Source organism: Esox lucius, chromosome 3 (genome assembly GCF_011004845.1).
Source record: "Esox lucius isolate fEsoLuc1 chromosome 3, fEsoLuc1.pri, whole genome shotgun sequence".
In the NCBI taxonomy this organism is placed as follows: domain Eukaryota; kingdom Metazoa; phylum Chordata; class Actinopteri; order Esociformes; family Esocidae; genus Esox; species Esox lucius.
In genome coordinates, this window is record NC_047571.1 from 26,129,686 (window position 1) to 26,148,363 (window position 18,678).

An 18,678-nucleotide genomic window follows, 5' to 3' on the forward strand; every position below is an offset into this window, starting at 1 on the left:
TCTAGTTAGCATGTAGGAACGTTGCAGGATAGCAGTGTGCGTCTGGAAGAATCTTCTCAGGACAATAACTATAAAACCAAATATTTCCTCAAATGTATGTTGCATTGGAAGTGTTCACAAAAACCGTAGATTTCATTCCCAATTTCACACCTTTTGCAAAAACATCTATATTATATTTGCATTTTAGTCATGAAGCAGTAATATATCAAGCAACTTACAGTTGATTCATTACAACATGGCTAAGTTGAACAACTACATAACACAACATTAGTATTTTCCACTAAATTAGTTTTCAGCAAAAGCCACAGTAAACAAAGAAATCATTAGTTAATAAAGGCAACAAGAGTTATTTTAGGTACACTGGATTAGACTAAGAGGGAGACGCCCAGAAGATCTTTGAGCATTGTCTGAAGATAGTGAAGGGAAGCTACCCTATGCAAAAGCACCACAGGCCAAGCAAGCACACATTTAACCGTGCCTTATAGGGAACCACGTGGTCCTCTGTCACACCTTGGCTATGGGCAGGTACCATCTTCAGGTCAGTCTAGAAATACATACCAGGCCCCACCACAGAGCGTCAGCGTAGGTGTCAAAGTCTTGGGGTTTAGGCTTAATGGTTGGGATGTCAGAGTCCGACACCTCCATCGTGACATCATCCTTCTCCACCAGGTACACCAAGAATGAGGCCAGGATGAGGGACAGGAAGCCAATGTACCAGGCAGTGATCAGTTCCTATAGGCCGTTCAACAGAAACATACAGAGAGTGTTCTGGGATGTATTCAGGCAGTGATCAGTTCCTATAGGCCGTTCAACAGAAACATACAGAGAGTGTTCTGGGATGTGTTCAGGCAGTGGAAACGTTGAGAACCTACAAAGAACAGTCAGTGAGATTGCCTATTATATTATATCCATAACTTCTGTTCTACACAATACATGTCTTTTTGAATGCTTTATGATTTCCACCCTCTTATACAGTTGCCTGGGTGTTTACTAGGCCCAAATCAGAACCTGTCAGGATATGTATATTTAGGTTTTACTTTGCAAACCATTTCCACTGTTTGCCCCAATACATTTGACAAAGCCCCTGCAGAGACGGAGTTGACTCATGACAATTCTATGAAATGGAGCAAATAAAGGAAAATGGCCACAGCTGACAGATTTGTTTGTTATTTAATAAAATGTTTTTGGAAAGTGTGATTTTGCTCCATTAGTGGAGAACGCTCCCTCCTCTGTGGTCAGATTACACCATTGGGTTTCACAGAAGTGTCACTTTTCTTTGCACATGAATTACATTTTTCCCACTTTTTCCCTTCCACTCAATTATGTACACAACTATCATTTGAATAAGTCAGGATTTTAAATTCCAGCTGTCTTTAAACACATGACCAAACGGTTTTAATTAGCTCGTAAAACTGTAGGTTGAATATGACATCTCCAACACCCTGTTGGGCCAACAGTCTCTGGAGGACCTCCTAACAGAAAGACAAACATTTTACCTTTCTTCTTGAGCCAGATTGGTTGCTTGTGAAATTAGGTCACGCTTAATAAAACCAATAAAATCAATGGCTCCCTGAATTGAACATTCTAAGGTCTAACAATGCATAATTGAAAATAGCATTTTGGGACATAATGTAATATATTTGAAAGGAGTATATTTCAAGTGTACTAAAATTCCAACCATGCATTTTAAGTATACTAAAAGCATGAAATAGGTGGGTCCAATGTAACACACATCAGTACACTTATTACTACTTAAATACTTCAATATAATAATTACATAATAGAACCTGGTGTACTAGAGTAAAATGGAAGTGATCCAAAATAATACACTTAAGTAAAATTTTATTTTGGCTGTGGAAACTGGGCTAAATTACAGCAAAATATGACTACTTTTCTTAAAAAAACACAAAATGTTTCTCTCTAAACAAATGGATAAAATAGCTGAAGGCTTCACTACATCTATATTTAATTAATTTTATCCAACTTTGTTTAATTAAAAAAACTCTAAATCAATTTGGTAGCAAAGGACATTTTTAGTTCAGTGTTTCTGAACTAAGGAGGGGAGGGGGGTTTCTTACCCCAGGGCGTGTCTTATTCCATGTTACCCTACAGTTTGCAGCAGAGCAACATAAGTCCTAAAGAGCTACTGTGTCTGCAGGCCTTTGTTCGGCTTAAACAGACAATGGCACAAATACTAGGTGAAAAAATTACCATTTCCATCAATTTAATAATAATTTTCCAAAATTCAATGGTGGAAATCATGTCCATCTGGAACTGTAGACAAGCTGAAGACAGTACTTAATACAGTATTTGAAAGGTTTCATAGAGTACCTGGACTGTATTCCTTGATAGCAGACTTAATTAAGGGTATACTATATGAGGACATCATACCTTACCGGACTGTATTCCTTGATAGCAGACTGTAGGGTATACTGTATGAGGACATCATACCCATCTGGACTGTATTCCTTGATAGCAGACTTTAGGGTATACTGTATGAGGACATCATACCCATCTGGACTGTATTCCTTGATAGCAGACTTAATTAAGGGTATACTATATGAGGACATCATACCTTACTGGACTGTATTCCTTGATAGCAGACTGTAGGGTCTACTGTATGAGGACATCATACCTTACTGGACTGTATTCCTTGATAGCAGACTGTAGGGTCTACTGTATGAGGACATCATACCTTACTGGACTGTATTCCTTGATAGCAGACTGTAGGGTCTACTGTATGAGGACATCATACCTTACTGGACTGTATTCCTTGATAGCAGACTGTAGGGTCTACTGTATGAGGACATCATACCTTACTGGACTGTATTCCTTGATAGCAGACTGTAGGGTCTACTGTATGAGGACATCATACCTTACTGGACTGTATTCCTTGATAGCAGACTGTAGGGTCTACTGTATGAGGACATCATACCTTACTGGACTGTATTCCTTGATAGCAGACTGTAGGGTCTACTGTATGAGGACAGCATACCTTACTGGACAGTATTCCTTGATAGCAGACTGTAGGGTATACTGTATGAGGACAGCATACCTTACTGGACTGTATTCCTTGATAGCAGACTGTAGGGTATACTGTATGAGGACATCATAACTTACTGGACTGTATTCCTTGATAGCAGACTGTAGGGTATACTGTATGAGGACATCATAACTTACTGGACTGTATTCCTTGATAGCAGACTGTAGGGAATACTGTATGAGGACATCATACCTTACTGGACTGTATTCCTTGATAGCAGACTGTAGGGTCTACTGTATGAGGACATTATACCTTACTGGACTGTAGGGTCTACTGTATGAGGACATCATACCTTACTGTGTGCGTAGATGGCCGAGCCCAGCAGTTTCCAGGTACCTCCGCGGCGGTCCATCCGGAGCATGCGCAGGATCTGCAGGAAGCGCAGACTGCGTAGCGACGTGGCCAGCACGTTGCCTTGGTTGCGCACGGCAACCACCGGAACAGATGCAATCAGCACAAAGATGTCTAACGAACAAAAATGGCAAAACTAAACACTCAACATGGCATTACGTTATTTAACTCATGCTCGTTTTATATGATATAAAGCCAGTTCCCCAGACACAGACTAAAAACAACTTTCAACAGTGTATTGAACATGCCTTATTTTAGGCTAAGAATAGGTTGAGGAGAAAAAAAAGCAAATAAGGCGGTAAAAAAGTATTACACCGATTGGTGAAGTCAGCATTGATACTGTACCAATACATGAATACCAATATGTCTGTGAGCCACCAATTCCATGCTGCCTAGAGTTAACATCAATTGTTGTCAATTAATAACGTTATTGTAGTAATTGTAGTAATTGCAGTAGCAATTTCCAGCCAACAATCTTTCCTCGGTACAGTAGATCTGGGAGGATGAGAACAAACACAACAAACCGTCAGGTCCTATGCTCCACCCTCTCAGGCTCTTACTACCAATCAGGTCACTCCCACCAGGTGGGCTGTAAAGCATCATTACATACACCACATTGCTCTATCGACATACTATTGGGGTCCGTCAAGGCTCACTTCTAAGACCTCCCCCTCCTCTGTCATCTCCCTAGTGTGGTCCCTCTTATCACTGCTATGCAGAGGTCACCCAACTACTTTTGACCTTTCCCAGTTCTGATCGGTAGGTGGTGAAACACATTCATGAATGCCAGGCACAGATCTCAGTGTAGATGTCAACCCACATCCTCAAACTCAAACCCCGACAAGACAGAGCTGGTCTTTCTTTCTGGGAAAAGCCTGTCTGTTCCAAGACCTCCCCATCATAGATATCACCACATCTTACTAATATACAACTTTAAACTACTTTTTAGAGTTTTGTGTATTTTATAACACAATACATTAGAGGGCTACAGTTAGTATTTTACATTTTTACAGTCCTGGAGCTCCTTATACCAAATGTGATTTGCAACTATTCAGTTTATAATGATTTTTTGATTGTGGTTAGTGGAATTAAACAACCACATATCACAACAGAAATTAATGGTTACCTTTACAAAGAATATCGTTGAGGTTAAAGAGGGGGCCTTGTATTCAATTCAATACCTTATATAATTTGCTTACCTTTTACAGCAACCACCACAAGTCCTAACCTAGGCCATTCTTTCTCTTCACTGACTTTGCAAATGTGCTGTCTATTCTTTGTGATATTTGGTTGTCTAAAGAGGCTATCTGAAGATGAATGTTAGTTGCTCTGAATAAATGTAAAATGGCTAAAATCTAAACATAATAAACAATAATCAATAATAGCATTAAAGACTAACTAGAATGATGCGCTCAGCAAAAAGACTACAAACAGAACAGAGGCCACATCTTTTTCTTTGGATGAAAAATGCCTGTGCACTAGTTCAAACAAAGCAATTCTTGTCTTCCTCCATCATACCTAAAATACACAATGGTTTGCGGGCAAATTTCAGTCGCCCCCTCCATCCTTTGTATCTGCAGCAACAGCCTGCAGACCATATTCTGAGCCCAAACTCTGTTCCAAAGACAAATATGGTGGATGTTTCCTAAAAAAGTGAAACAAGACAAATGTATTATTAGTTCTCAAAATGTTTAATGTCAAATTATAGCTATGACTAGAGTGGCATTCAAAAGGATTTACCCCCTTCAACTTTTTCACATTTTATAGTGTTAGAACAAGAAATGTAATTGGATTCAGTATGTTCTTGCCACTGATCAAATAGTAAAATATTCAAATCAATGATTTGCGTTTTTCAAATTGGCCTTTTCTGTAATCATTTACAAGATCAATCTTTAAACATACCAATATGACCAGCCAGTGGCCGGAAGCCTTTTCGTGTTCTTTAAAAGTTGTTAGTATGGCCAGTATCAAACAGCCCAGCACAATCAGAAATCTGTAGAGAGAAAAGAACACCCAGTCACAAGAGATTCAGAAAATTGAGATTCAGACATTTGACACCAAAGGTATAGCATGTGCTGTAAAAACAAAGAATTCTGCTTTAATAAATGAAATGTTTGTAATTGTCTGCAGTGAACTCTGACACTGCATTTTGTTGTGTGCATTTTTTGTAACGACAAAGTGGAAGCACTAGAGGGCGCTCTACTCCTTATGTGGGGTTATGATCCAATAATAGCAAGAAAGCCCTGCTTAAGGAAAATGCCTAAACAAACAACAAATAATAATAATAATCTTGTTGACAAACGTTCTCTTTAGATTATTGCAAAACATTAAAACCTGAAAAACAGTCTATGCTTTTATCAACCACCTTTGTATGGAAACAATGTCACCTATTTTCCTGTAATTTAATTAGACCTGTAGATACGCTTATTTTAAACAGCCTGGATTCAAACTGTATGTCAAAATTTCACTTTTCACTATTTTGTTATTTATCAAAAGTGGAAAATTCCATTTGGATCCAGGCAGATTGCTGGCTCATTGTTACTACTGAACAGGATAGTTACTACTGAACAGGATATTAGCTACCAAGTACAGGCCTTGGGCCAAACAGAGCCATCAATTTGATTAGCCTACTGTGTGAGTCCCTAATTTCGCCCAATTCTGTATGTTGTTGCAGGCTAGTTTCGGCCAGGCATCTAAAGGGAGAAGGGGCCATTTGGGACAAAAACAGTCAGGAAGTGTTAGAATGGTACTTCCCAGTGTTTTTCCATCCATTACCAGAAGAACCACCCTCCTGTTCATTGTAGCCCAGCACTAAAACACCGGAATCAACCAGTTTTAGCCCAGCACTACCAAACCTCAACTCAACTAAACCAAACCCGAGGTTAGGTAAATGGGGTGTGAATCGTGCTGTGCTGAGGCTACACAGAATGCACTGAGAAAACATTAGTTGTGTATGCAAAACACTGTCCTAGCTCTGAGTCATGCATGAACTGCTTTCATCATATTACACTAATTTAAATATAATTCACTGTGCGGTTAACAGGCTCTAAAAGGTCTGTGATATCACTGTTCTATAAGGTTTTGCTTGACTCAACATTGCAGCTCATGTTTTCTCATTCACTTAACTACGACCTCACTATTCAACCTCACATATGGCATGATTTTCAAAATACCCAACAGTTGGATGGACTAGTGCCTTTTGGGGCAGGGCAGTGTTGAATGTTGGAGCCATGATTTAAGTATTCGTGTCCCTATTTTTATTTAAGTGCATGTTTGGCCCCTGAAAGGCGCAGTAGCACTACCTCACAGTGAGGCGCTGCTAACAGATTAGCCCAGAGGTCCCATAGAAAGTGGTTCAATTTAAATCCAATTCGCGATTATGGCTTCGCTTCATCTTGACTCCACAGCAGGTGCAGGATAGGTGGTTAGAAACAGATTTCCTTCTAAGCACATCCTGTGAAACCATTTTGATTGTTATCACACTGCGTGCTCCACCAGAACATTTTCGCTACTACACATAGTCCAACGTTCACCCATTCACCCAGGGACTGGACCCCCGGGGTTTAGCAGTTATGCCACAGCGAAGCAGTGTTCCCTCCACAGACTGACACTTAGGTCAAGGTACAGTAGGGTATGCCAAGGTTAAAAGGGGCGAACGTGGGTTTTCGCTATCAGTAGTAACAATGGGGAAAAATGTAGGTTGAAATTGGCTTTAATTTTCTATTGAAGTAATGGGATTATGATTATAAAATTATTTCTCAAGGCTAACAGGGGACATAATCACTGCACCAATAGAAAAGGGATGGCAGCATCAAGACAAATTTAACAGGGCAGATGTTAGCAGCCTGGTTAGAGTCAGTCCTCTCTCCATCTTGAATATGCAAAGGAGTCTTTTAGCTATTCTTTGAGTTTCATAATCCCAGATGCCTGGGTTGAGGATTCAGTCCAGTTGCCATTAAGGTATTTAGGGATATTCTGGAACAGGCCATAGTCTGCTGAAATTTTTTGGTGTGTTTTCAAGAGAGAAATCGGCCTGTACTACCCTACCTCTTGAAGATATCCACAAAAAGGTTGAGTTAACTGTAATTAAGCTTCATCCAGAGTAAAGTGGAAGTGCCCCCTCATCATTACAATTTGCCAACATTCTATATAAGAAGGACAAAAGAAAGTTATCACATTTCATAGGGAAATCATCAAGACATTTAATATTGCCACTTTCAATTTTATTTCCACCAGACAGACATCTGCATTTAGGGAAACAGATCTCTCTTTTTTCAATGAGGGGAGATTGCATTTGTTAGAAATTCGTATAGTGGTCAAATAATGTAGAACCCGTATCAAATCGAGGGAGAGGTTCACTCAAGTTTATTGGAAAATTGCAGCACAGATGTCATTGGGTGAATGTTCAGAACACAATTCAGCATTGGATCATTGTCTGACTATACAAAATTCCAATGCATCCAATACTATCCATTAGTGTTTCTGCAAAGGTTACATTATGGACACATATTTCCGGGGTATATCCAATTAATTACCAACAGAGCTCAAAGAAAGCATGCATGATGCAGATTCAATATGGCTTTAAGATCCAACAGGATATACAGGCTCATCTGGAGCTTGGACTCACACTGGCAATTAGTTCAGGGTAGGGCAGAGCGTATGATGGTGAAAGGTTTACAGGAAACGCTAAGTAAAGTGCAAAGGCACGGCAAGTACAAGGGCTGTCAACAGGAAGAGAGCAAGGGCTGTATCACCTGTATGTTTCAACGCATGCTAATGCAGGATCACTTTAGACTATTATACCACATTGAATGAGATAACATGGACATGGGAGAGCCTGATCTCAATTCTAATCCTAACCCTAATCTGATACACAGGGCCCCAAGACTTCAAGGTTTAAGAGCGAGTGTTGTGATGGATGCAAAAGCTACCAGTGTGCAGCGGTAACTGGTTCCTACCGACTACCGAACCGGCTATTAAGCAAATATTGTCGTCACATTTCTTGGGACTAGTAATAACCGTCAAAAATCACAATAACTACAACCGAAATCAGTGGTGGTTTTACAACCGGAATATCTGTGGTTTTCAGTATACTATTGACAGGACTGATTCCTGCAGTACACTTCAGACAGCTCTGATCCAATATGCAGTCCCGACAAAGGATGCCTTGAGAGTTTCAACCTGCCCAATTCTCTAATGCTCAGCCCTTTACCCTGGTTTCCAGGAACTAAATCATTCATGGGCCTGTTATGCTGCTGTTAGGCTGCATCATTGCCTGTGATAAGCCCTGAAGAGCTACACCGTAAAAGCATGAATTGTTCAATGGCTGCCCATATAGATATTGAATTTTCATAATACTCCTTAAGGACACATTATAGAGAGTTCATTGCTAGACGTCAGCGATTCTGTCTGAGTGATTTTGTGCTCATACACAATGCCTTATCTTTTCAGTCAGAATGAAACACTACAGCAATGTGTTGAATTCAGAAGGCTGAGGTGTTCAAATCAGAATGATACATGTGGCTAAAAATAAAACGCATGTCGTCCTACAATGTCCACATGTGCTTACATACAGTCCTTTGGTAAAAAACAATAGAAATTTTTTTAGGGGGGGGGGGGGGGCACCCACCTATAGTATAATATACAGATGTTATGCAAATCCCACTATACTCACAATTCACACAAAACCCTGAGAATTGCTGCTAATAAGCTAACTAAAGAAGTACAAAGTGACTAGGAGGAAAATGAACTCACATCTTCACACTCTTCCCTTTCTGTGAGATTATTGCCTGAATGGAAACCGAGTTAGACACATGTTCACCTTGGATGCTCCCATTGAAACGCTCCATTACCAACTTCTAAGCTAAATAAATGAGGCGTACAATCCAATCTTTAGGGTGATTGGCAATCTAAGGATCCATACACCGCCCTACCCTGTTTGCAGAAGCCTCTGGACGGAACAATTAAGTACATTTCAGTGTCGAAAGAATGCCAACTGACTGTGTCTTCAGCTAAGCGTTGGAAAAGTGTAAGGCCATTATTGCAAGTCACTCTGGAGAAGAGCATCTGCTGAACTACCAAAAACCTCACAGATGGCATTTTACATTTAAAGTAAGACTTTGACAGAAGATAGATTGCAAAATAAGCACCTCCCTATATTTTCTTTTTTGTACTGTATTTTATTTAGACAGTTGGAAGGATAGGGAGATCCTTGAGGGAGAACAATTCAGAGAAGAATCAAATCAGTCCTTGGGGATGTTATGGAAATTTTGAACTAAGGTGCATTTGAGAAATGTCTGTCTTTCCATTGGCTGGTATGTAAATCTTTACTTTGATTGTGACACACATGTCTGTATGATATCAGAGGGTTATTAGGTATTTGGGCCATGTCCTCCTGCCTAGATAAAGAAGGGTGTCAGTCCTTTCTGTTCCTTAGGAATGTGGTCCTTGGGGGGGAGTAAGGTCACTTGGCCCCTTTAGGTAAACACAATAGTAAACATTATGGCAGGAAGGATAAGGTGGGGGGACAGCCCACCCTTTGGGTAAAACCTGACACAAGACAGATGGGCAACAACTTACCGCACCCCTTATCTATGCAATATATACTGTGGAATGACCTGTACTAATTTAGAGACTCCTCGGACGATTATGTTTGTAAGCGTTTGACGCGTCTCTCTTATTTGCAAATAATTAATAAACTGTTATATTGTGCCAAGAGAATTGTTTCTTACTCCTTAAAGGTCGATCAATGGAATTGCCATCACAGGGAACACAGGGATTTCAGAGTTGCTCTTGTTCTTACTACTCAAATTCCAGAAGACTAGAACATCTTGACTGCTTGAACTTTTACAATTTTAAACTAAGATAAAACAGAGATACTAGTTCAACTGTAGGTTCCAAGAACAAAAGAGATTCTGTCTGGAGTAATTTCTCTTGTTCAACTGGTACTCTGTTTTGATCTTAGGTGTGTACATTATGCCCCCTCAAACTCTCCTGGATCTCTATTTCTCTCTTCCTCTTTCTATGTCTCTCTCTCTCTATTTGTCTCTCTCTCTCTTTCTTTCTATTTGTCTCTCTCTATTTGTCTCTCTCTCTCTTTCTTTCTATTTGTCTCTCTCTCTCTCTCTCTCTTTCTACTTTCTATTTGTCTCTCTCTCTCTCTTTCTACTTTCTATTTGTCTCTCTCTCTCTCTCTCTTTCTACTTTCTATTTGTCTCTCTCTCTCTCTCTCTCTTTCTACTTTCTATTTGTCTCTCTCTCTCTCTCTCCCTTTCTACTTTCTATTTGTCTCTCTCTCTCTCTCTTTCTACTTTCTATTTGTCTCTCTCTCTCTCTTTCTACTTTCTATTTTTCTCTCTCTCTCTCTCTTTCTACTTTCTATTTCTATTTCTCTCTCTCTCTCTCTCTTTCTACTTTCTATTTGTCTCTCTCTCTCTCTCTCACTTTCTACTTTCTATTTCTCTCTCTCTCTCTCTCTCTCTTTCTACTTTCTATTTGTCTCTCTCTCTCTTTCTACTTTCTATTTGTCTCTCTCTCTCTCTCTCCCTTTCTACTTTCTATTTGTCTCTCTCTCTCTCTCTCTCTTTCTACTTTCTATTTGTCTCTCTCTCTCTTTCTACTTTCTATTTGTCTCTCTCTCTCCTTCTCTCACTCTCACCCTCACTCCAAAGGGATCTGATCCCTTGAACAGTGCCTCAGGACCACCTGGCCTGACAACAGCTAGCTGTCCCTGTCCAAAGCCCACCGGGTTGTGTTTCTATTTTTGTCACCACCTCAACACTTGTCTATGAAAATCCAACTGACATCCATCTACATTTTGCATCAAGAGCTGGGGTTTCAGGCTGGATATCTGTATAGCCCTTTTTTCGAAAACCACTGATGTAAAAAGGTCTTAATAAAAAAAAGAATACATGAATACGTAAATGATGAGTGTAATTAAGGATACAATTGTCTGCCATAATACGTATGACAAAGCATGTTGTGGATTCTCAAACTCAAAAAGCAGTGTAACAGTCTAAGGATGTGGTGGGAAAAGACGTTGGATGTGTCTCACCCACACATTCAACCCATGGACTTCCAACCTGTTACTGTAGCTTGACTGGCACAACAGAAATAGCATTTCGATAGCAAAAGTAACATTACACACATAAAAGAGTAATATACGTTTTTATTTAATTTTACTCTTATTTTAATGAGCAAGGATTTATTAAATAAATCAACATTCAAAAGTTAAAAGATACATTTTCACTGTTTTAACGTATGGATTTCTATCTCATGAACCACATACAGTGAGGAACAAAATTATTTGATCCCTTGCTGATTTTGTACGTTTGCCCACTGCCAAAGAAATGATCAGTCTATAATTTTAATGGTAGGTTTATTTGAACAGTTAGAGACAGAATAACAACAGAAAAAATCAGAAAAACACAAATTTATAAACATATAAATTGATTTGCATTTTAATGAATGAAATAAGCAGGGCATCCCTGCTTAGACTGCTGCCACCGCGACCCGGCCCCGGATAAGCGGAAGAAGATGGATGGATGGATGGATGAATGAAATAAGTATTCGACCGCTCTGCAAAACATGACTTAGTACTCTGTGGCAAAACTGTTGTTGGCAATCACAGAGGTCAGACGTTTCTTGTAGTTGGCCACCAGGTTTACACACATCTCAGGAGGGATTTTGTCCCACTCCTCTTTGCAGATCTTCTCCAAGTCATTAAGGTTTCAAGGCTGACGTTTGGCAACTCGAACCTTCAGCTCCCTCCACAGATTTTCTATGGGATTAAGGTCTGGAGACTGAATAGGCCACTCCAGGACATTAATGTCCTTCTTCTTGAGCCACTCCTTTGTTGCCTTGGTCGTGTGTTTTGGGTCATTGTCATGCTGGAATACCCATCCAAGATCCATTGTCAGTGCCCTGGCTGAGGGAAGGAGGTTCTCACCCAAGATTTGATAGTACATGGCCGGTCCATTGTCCCTTTGATGAAGTGAAGTTGTCCTGTCCCCTTAGCAGAAAAATAGCCCCAAAGTATAATGTTTCCACCTCCATGTTTGACGGTGGGGATGGTGTTCTTGTGGTCATAGGCAGCATTCCTCCTCCTCCAAACACGGCTAGTTGAGTTGATGCCAAAGAGCTCGATTTTGGTTTCATCTGACCATAACACTTTCCCCCAGTTCTCCTCTTAATCATTCAGATGTTCATTGGCAAACTTCAGACAGGCCTGTACATGTGCTTTCTTGAGCAGAGGGACCTTGCGGGCGCTGCAGGATTTCAGTCCTTCACGGCGTAGTGTGTTATCAATTGTTTTCTTGGTGACTATCGTCCCAGCTGCCTTGAAATCATTAACAAGATCCTTCCGTGTAGTTCTGGGCTGATTCCTCACCGTTTTCAAGATCACTGCAACTCCACAAGGTGAGATCTTGCATGGCCCCAGACCGAGGAAAATGTCTATCTTGCCTCGAGGGAGATTGACAGTTCTTTTGTGTTTCTTCCATTTGTGAATAATCGCACAAACCGTTGTCACCTTCTCAACAAGCTGCTTGGAGATGGTCTTGTAGCCCATTCCAGCCTTGTGTAGGTCTACAATCTTGTCCCTGACATCTTTGGACAGCTCTTAGGTCTCGGCCATGGTGGAGAGTTTGGAATCTGATTGATTGCTTCTGTGGACAGGTGTCTTTTATACAGATAACAAACTGAGATTAAAGGGAGTGCTCCTAATCTCATCTCGTAACCTGTATAAAAGACATCTAGGAGCCAGGAATCTCTGCGAGGGGTCGAATACCTATTTCACTCATTAAAATAAAAAAAATTTAAATGCATTTTTCTGGATTTTTTGTTGTTGTTATTCTGTCTCTCACTGTTCAAATAAACCTACCATTAAAATTATAGGCCGATTATTTATTTCTCAGGGGGCAAACGTACAAAATCAGCAGGGGATGAAATATTTTTTTCCTTCACTGTAAAAATCAGTGAATGTTAGATTTGTCCCTCCTCTCTTTCTTGCATCCAATGCTTGTATAACTACAGCTGGCACAATAACCTAGCAGAGTGCTTGCGCGGTAACCATGGTTTTAGACATGAATGGAATCTTCTGGGTTTGTGTGGTGTCTGGCATTAAATTCCCTTGGGAGGCTACAGCGAGAGTGGAAAACGAATCAGTACCCAGCTGAAGCATAGTGATCTCTGCAAACGGTGGACTTCAACAAAACAAACCCGAGCCTAAAATGATTTCAATTTACAATCAAGCAATTAATGTTATTCGTAAAAAGCAAACTCCCTATTTGGAAGTGGACAGAAATCATCAACAGGTTTTTGTGACGTCGTCAAGGGCTTCAGGTGATGATCGCCGTGAGAAGTGGGACCCTACGGTATAACGGAGGGCCTGAAGGCGTGCCTGGATGCTGCCTGTGTACAGACTCTGATACACAAACTGCCACAGTCAGACTCCCCATGGACGGCAACAAGGCTCTAGGCTGATATTGTTGCGTCAGAATCAGACGTGGGCTGTAGGGTGGGGAATCAGAAGCATGTTAGTGTACAGAGCGGCAGTAGCCTGGGAAATGTTCAGTTTGCGGAGGAAATAAAAATCTGTAATTATATACATAACACACCACTAAGCTCATTAACTGGCTATCAATTCATATTTCCAGTGGATGACGGCGAGTCGGCTGAATCAGAGGTCATCTTTCCATCATGAGACGGGAAACACTTGCCTTATCGTATTGCTTTCTCTGTGTTGAGTATCTGCATGTCATTGCCATGCATGAGCCCCATTCAGGCAGTCAATCTCATACTGCCTCTGGGTAAACTCTCTGCAACTAATCTACAGGGATGATTCAATAAAGGGTTGCAGACTATGACGTTCCTGCAGCTAATTTGTCTGTAATCTGGCAACATCAGGGAAAAGGACACTGCTGGTTCACAGTAATGACTACATTCACAAGGACCAGACAATAAATTCATCTATATTTAACTTCCCAGAGAGAAGGTTTAAATAAAAGCTTCTAGCCTGAACATAAAGTGATCTTTTTAACCCCAGAAATGGAGTATGAATTGCATTTCATGTCCTAATGAGGATTGAGGTGGAAAACCATACTGCTGTATTAACATTCATCCACCGCCATTCATTTTGGTCATTCACTTAAATGTATGAATTCATTTTATATTTATTTGTATCTGTTGCACTTGCACCCCTCATAGTGAGTTGATGTGTTTTGTTCCAGTGGACAACAGTGGAAAACCTTAAACTTCCATTTCCAAACAAAAAAAACCCACGAGATGACAAACTCAGATGAAGCAACCAGCCGGAGGAGTAGTGACAGTGATAGTACCGTGCTAGGTTACTGCAGGGCAAAGTGATTACATCTGCTGAGCATGCAGATCCAAGCATCAGCTGAGCACATCCTCTCGACCCCTGGCGACACTGCAGAGCAGAGGAGTTTCCCTGATCTTTGATCTGGTGTGACAGCTGACAGCTTCATTGAGATAGAAGGCGGTCCTCCTGGGGAGGGCAGTCATTTTGGCAATACTGCAGTTTGGACACTGTGCTGGGGGATGGGAGACAGAACTCTAGCTCAGGTGTCCCCAACCTAGGGGGCACACCCCAAAATGGTGCCTGAGCTTGCTGTGGGGGCGTGGGGGGGGGGGGGGTCAGCATAACTGATTTTGGGGGTAAAGATACTTAAAAATACATATATATATGTTTCAATGACATTTTGATATACATGTGTATTTTCCTTTACCTATTTCAAACAAGGTGTCATATGTAATTACTGGGGCTTGCGCAGGAACAAAGAAATATTTAAGAAGGTAGTTTACAAAACATAAGATATTGTGACTGGAGTAACCATACCAACAAGATTTTATGCTACTTCTACACAAACATGGATATCTTTCAAATACTTTTTATACTTTAAAAACGTATAATTGTTCAAAGTTTGCAGTACCAAAGAACCATCTAAAACTTACTTGGAAAGTGTAAAAGCAAGCCCCAGTAACTTTACCTGTAAAGTTCAAATCTAGTCATATGTAATAGCTTAACCCTAATAATATATTACACCCTGTTATAAAAACCTCACAATGTAAAGTTTAAGGAGATCGTGACTGAGGGGGCGTATGAAATCTGCAAGGAGGCTGTTTTTTATTATGTTCTAGCACTAAAATGTTATCAAATTCAGCTTTTCATCTCCCTCCCAGAAAAAACAAGGTTAAAATGGGGAGACCATTATGTGAGTTTGATGCTAGCGTGAAATGTGTCTGGATTTACCTTTCTGAAAATATGCAGCATGTCCATGAGTTCTGTTTTGTTGTACTTAGTCATTTTGTGTTTTGTTGCATTAGTTTAAGTAATGGGCCACTGGGGTCAGTCTGAGTTTGTGGCTGTTGATGTGAAAAGGCTTTATAAAATAAATGTGATTGAATATGGTTTACAGCAGTGAATGTGAAGATGAAACATATTATTTAAATGTATTTCCCGGTTCCTCAGTCTGATGTGTGGCTCTTAAGAAACCAATATGAAGATGTGTCCGTACAGAGACCTGTTTGGCTGATAGGATGGTCTAGAGAAACCTGAGATGCTCTTCTTTGAATCAACACGGAGACCATGCAAAGTTCACTCTTTGCTGTTACTGTGTCTCATGACCGTGGTGCCTACACTAAATGATGCCGATAACTCAAGGTGACAGCTGATTAAATGGCAAAAGAACACATAGATCAATCACTATGGGCTATTCCCTCCCAATATCGAACAGTCCTAGTTCTCAGAGCCACCTTCAAAGTAGAACAGAATCTGGGTGATTGTGTTCACATCAACAATCATGTACTTGGGTTTTAGTTAAAGACGAGGACAGCAGAAGAGCACAATGTTCTACAGGTTTCAATTGATCCTCCTCAAGCATCTTTACGCTGTTTAATCGTCTGTGAATCTGGATATTTTTGAAAATCCAATCTTGCGTATACACTCACCTAAAGCATTATTAGGAACACCATACTAATACTGTGTTTGACCCCCTTTCGCCTTCAGAACTGCCTTAATTCGAGACTCATCAGACCAGGCAACATTCTTCCAGTCTTCAACTGTCCAATTTTGGTGAGCTTGTGCAAATTGTAGCCTCTTTTTCCTATTTGTAGTGGAGATGAGTGGTACCCGGTGGGGTCTTCTGCTGTTGTAGCCCATCCGCCTCAAGGTTGTGCGTGTTGTGGCTTCACAAATGATTTGCTGCATACCTTGGTTGTAACGAGTAGTTATTTTAGTCAAAGTTGCTCTTCTATCAGCTTGAATCAGTCGGCCCATTCTCCTCTGACCTCTAGCATCAACCAGGCATTTTTGCCCACAGGATTGCCACAAACTGGATGTTTTTCCTTTTTCACACCATTCTTGGTAAACACTAGAAATGGTTGTGCATGAAAATCCCAGTAACTGAGCAGATTGTGAAATACTCAGACCGGCCCGTCTGGCACCAACAACCATGCCACACTCAAAATTGCTTAAATCACCTTTCTTTCCCATTCTGACAGTCAGTTTGGAGTTCAGGAGATTGTCTTGACCAGGACCACACCCCTAAATGCATTGAAGCAACTGCCATGGGATTGGTTGATTAGATAATTGCATTAATGAGAAATTGAACAGGTGTTCCTAATAATCCTTTAGGTGAGTGTATATGCACACAAACTCTGCACTGTTGGTAAAATAACTCATTTTACATGGGATGTAGGGCTTAGTTACTTCAAATTGACATTATGGACTGCCCTTTAGATAAGCCTTACTGCTGCTGCCTTCAGGAACTATAAGGCGAACACTTCTGTGACAAATACGGTTTCATATCTTTATCAACACTTTGACGCAGTAACCATTAGGTATTTATATCTTCACATTCATTCAGATGTCTTAATATTCCCCCCCAAATTCCAGCAAAGAGAAATCAGACGCACTCAGTTGACCTCATCTAAGAGGGGTTACAAATCAGTTCTCAAATCCAGGCTTTAATTAGCTTAAATTTTCTTAGCGTCTAATTAGGGTCATTTCAGAGCAAATTAGTTTTAGCAACGAGTCTTTAACCTCCACCATTACCATAATAGACAGGGTAAAGGGAGATGGTGGAGGAAATGGCCCTAAAATGAAAATGAAAATTTCACAAAAAATAAATCTGTAATAAAAAGCTAAAGTTTCTTGTTAAGTGAAAGTGAAACTAAGCGCATATGCTTCCTCACAGTTCTCAATACGGCCCAATACCCCAGCCTAATTTAACCCTCCCCAAGGGCACAGCTTACTCATCAATCAAAGGCATTCTTACGACATTCAAGCCCATTCATCAATCAAAAGGTGCTCACTGTCATTTAATAGCCTGTGTATGGGTTATTAAAGAGAAAATGGCATGATGATGAAAAATTATTCTATTAACCTCTCAATGGGAATTGAAGAGCCCTGTACACTCGCACTGTTTTAATGAGCAGTCATTTGTATTTGTTTACCTGTACTTTGTAAAACCATGGGTTGAGATTTGAAGCATTACGTGTGGTGTTGTAACACCCCTTTATAATAACAGAGTAGTCAACACTGTTCCCTGGAGTGCCATAGGTACTGGCACCACCCCAGTCCAAATTAGCTTGTTGATGAGTTTAGAGATTGACTGATTACATTTACATACTTTGACAACACACCTGGTCTGCCAGGTGCCCTCTGCACTCCTGGCACTGGACTACTGCCAACTCATGAAATTACGTGTTGTGCAACAACTCATCAGGGACTGGAAGTGCCACTATTGGAAAACAATTATTTGCTGTTCAGCTTTATATAGAGTAGAATTCCGTACATTCGGTTTTGGTGCTGTTTCATCGCTGAAGGTACTAAACATTATTAAAGTGTTTCTAGTTCATTCTAGTGCAGGAGAAGATAACTTCCACCTAAGCACAATGCACAATTCACCAGTAGTAACTAGATGGTTTATGACAGAGGATACTATAACTGCCTCAAATATAAAAGTACATTGAAATATATGACAATTTTATATTGTAAATATGCAAATATACACAGATCAGCCATAACATTATGACCACTGACAAGTGAAGTGAATAACACTGAATCTCGTTATCATGGCACCTGTCAGTGTGTGGAATATATTAGACAGCAAGTGAACATTCTGTCCTCAAAGTTGATGTGTTAGAAGCAGGAAAAATGGGCAAGCGTAAGGATCTGAGCAACTTTGACAAGTGCCAAATTGTGATGGCTAGACGACTGGATCAGAGCATCTCCAAAACTGCATCCCTTGGGGGGTGTTTCC

General features: G+C 40.4%; 1 protein-coding gene across 3 annotated transcripts in view; it reads right to left on the minus strand.

The window, feature by feature from the left end:
* kcnq3 (potassium voltage-gated channel, KQT-like subfamily, member 3) overlaps nucleotides 1-18,678 on the minus strand; it is a 90,263-nt gene that overhangs the window by 18,083 nt on the left and 53,502 nt on the right. For all 3 annotated transcript variants that reach the window (XM_010893045.4, XM_020045496.2, XM_020045497.2), the window contains exons 3-6: nucleotides 5,297-5,387; nucleotides 4,913-5,039; nucleotides 3,336-3,508; nucleotides 559-732 (exon numbers count right to left, since the gene is read on the minus strand). In XM_010893045.4, coding sequence (XP_010891347.2) covers nucleotides 559-732; nucleotides 3,336-3,508; nucleotides 4,913-5,039; nucleotides 5,297-5,387 — 565 coding nt within the window. The remainder of the gene's footprint in view (nucleotides 1-558; nucleotides 733-3,335; nucleotides 3,509-4,912; nucleotides 5,040-5,296; nucleotides 5,388-18,678) is intronic.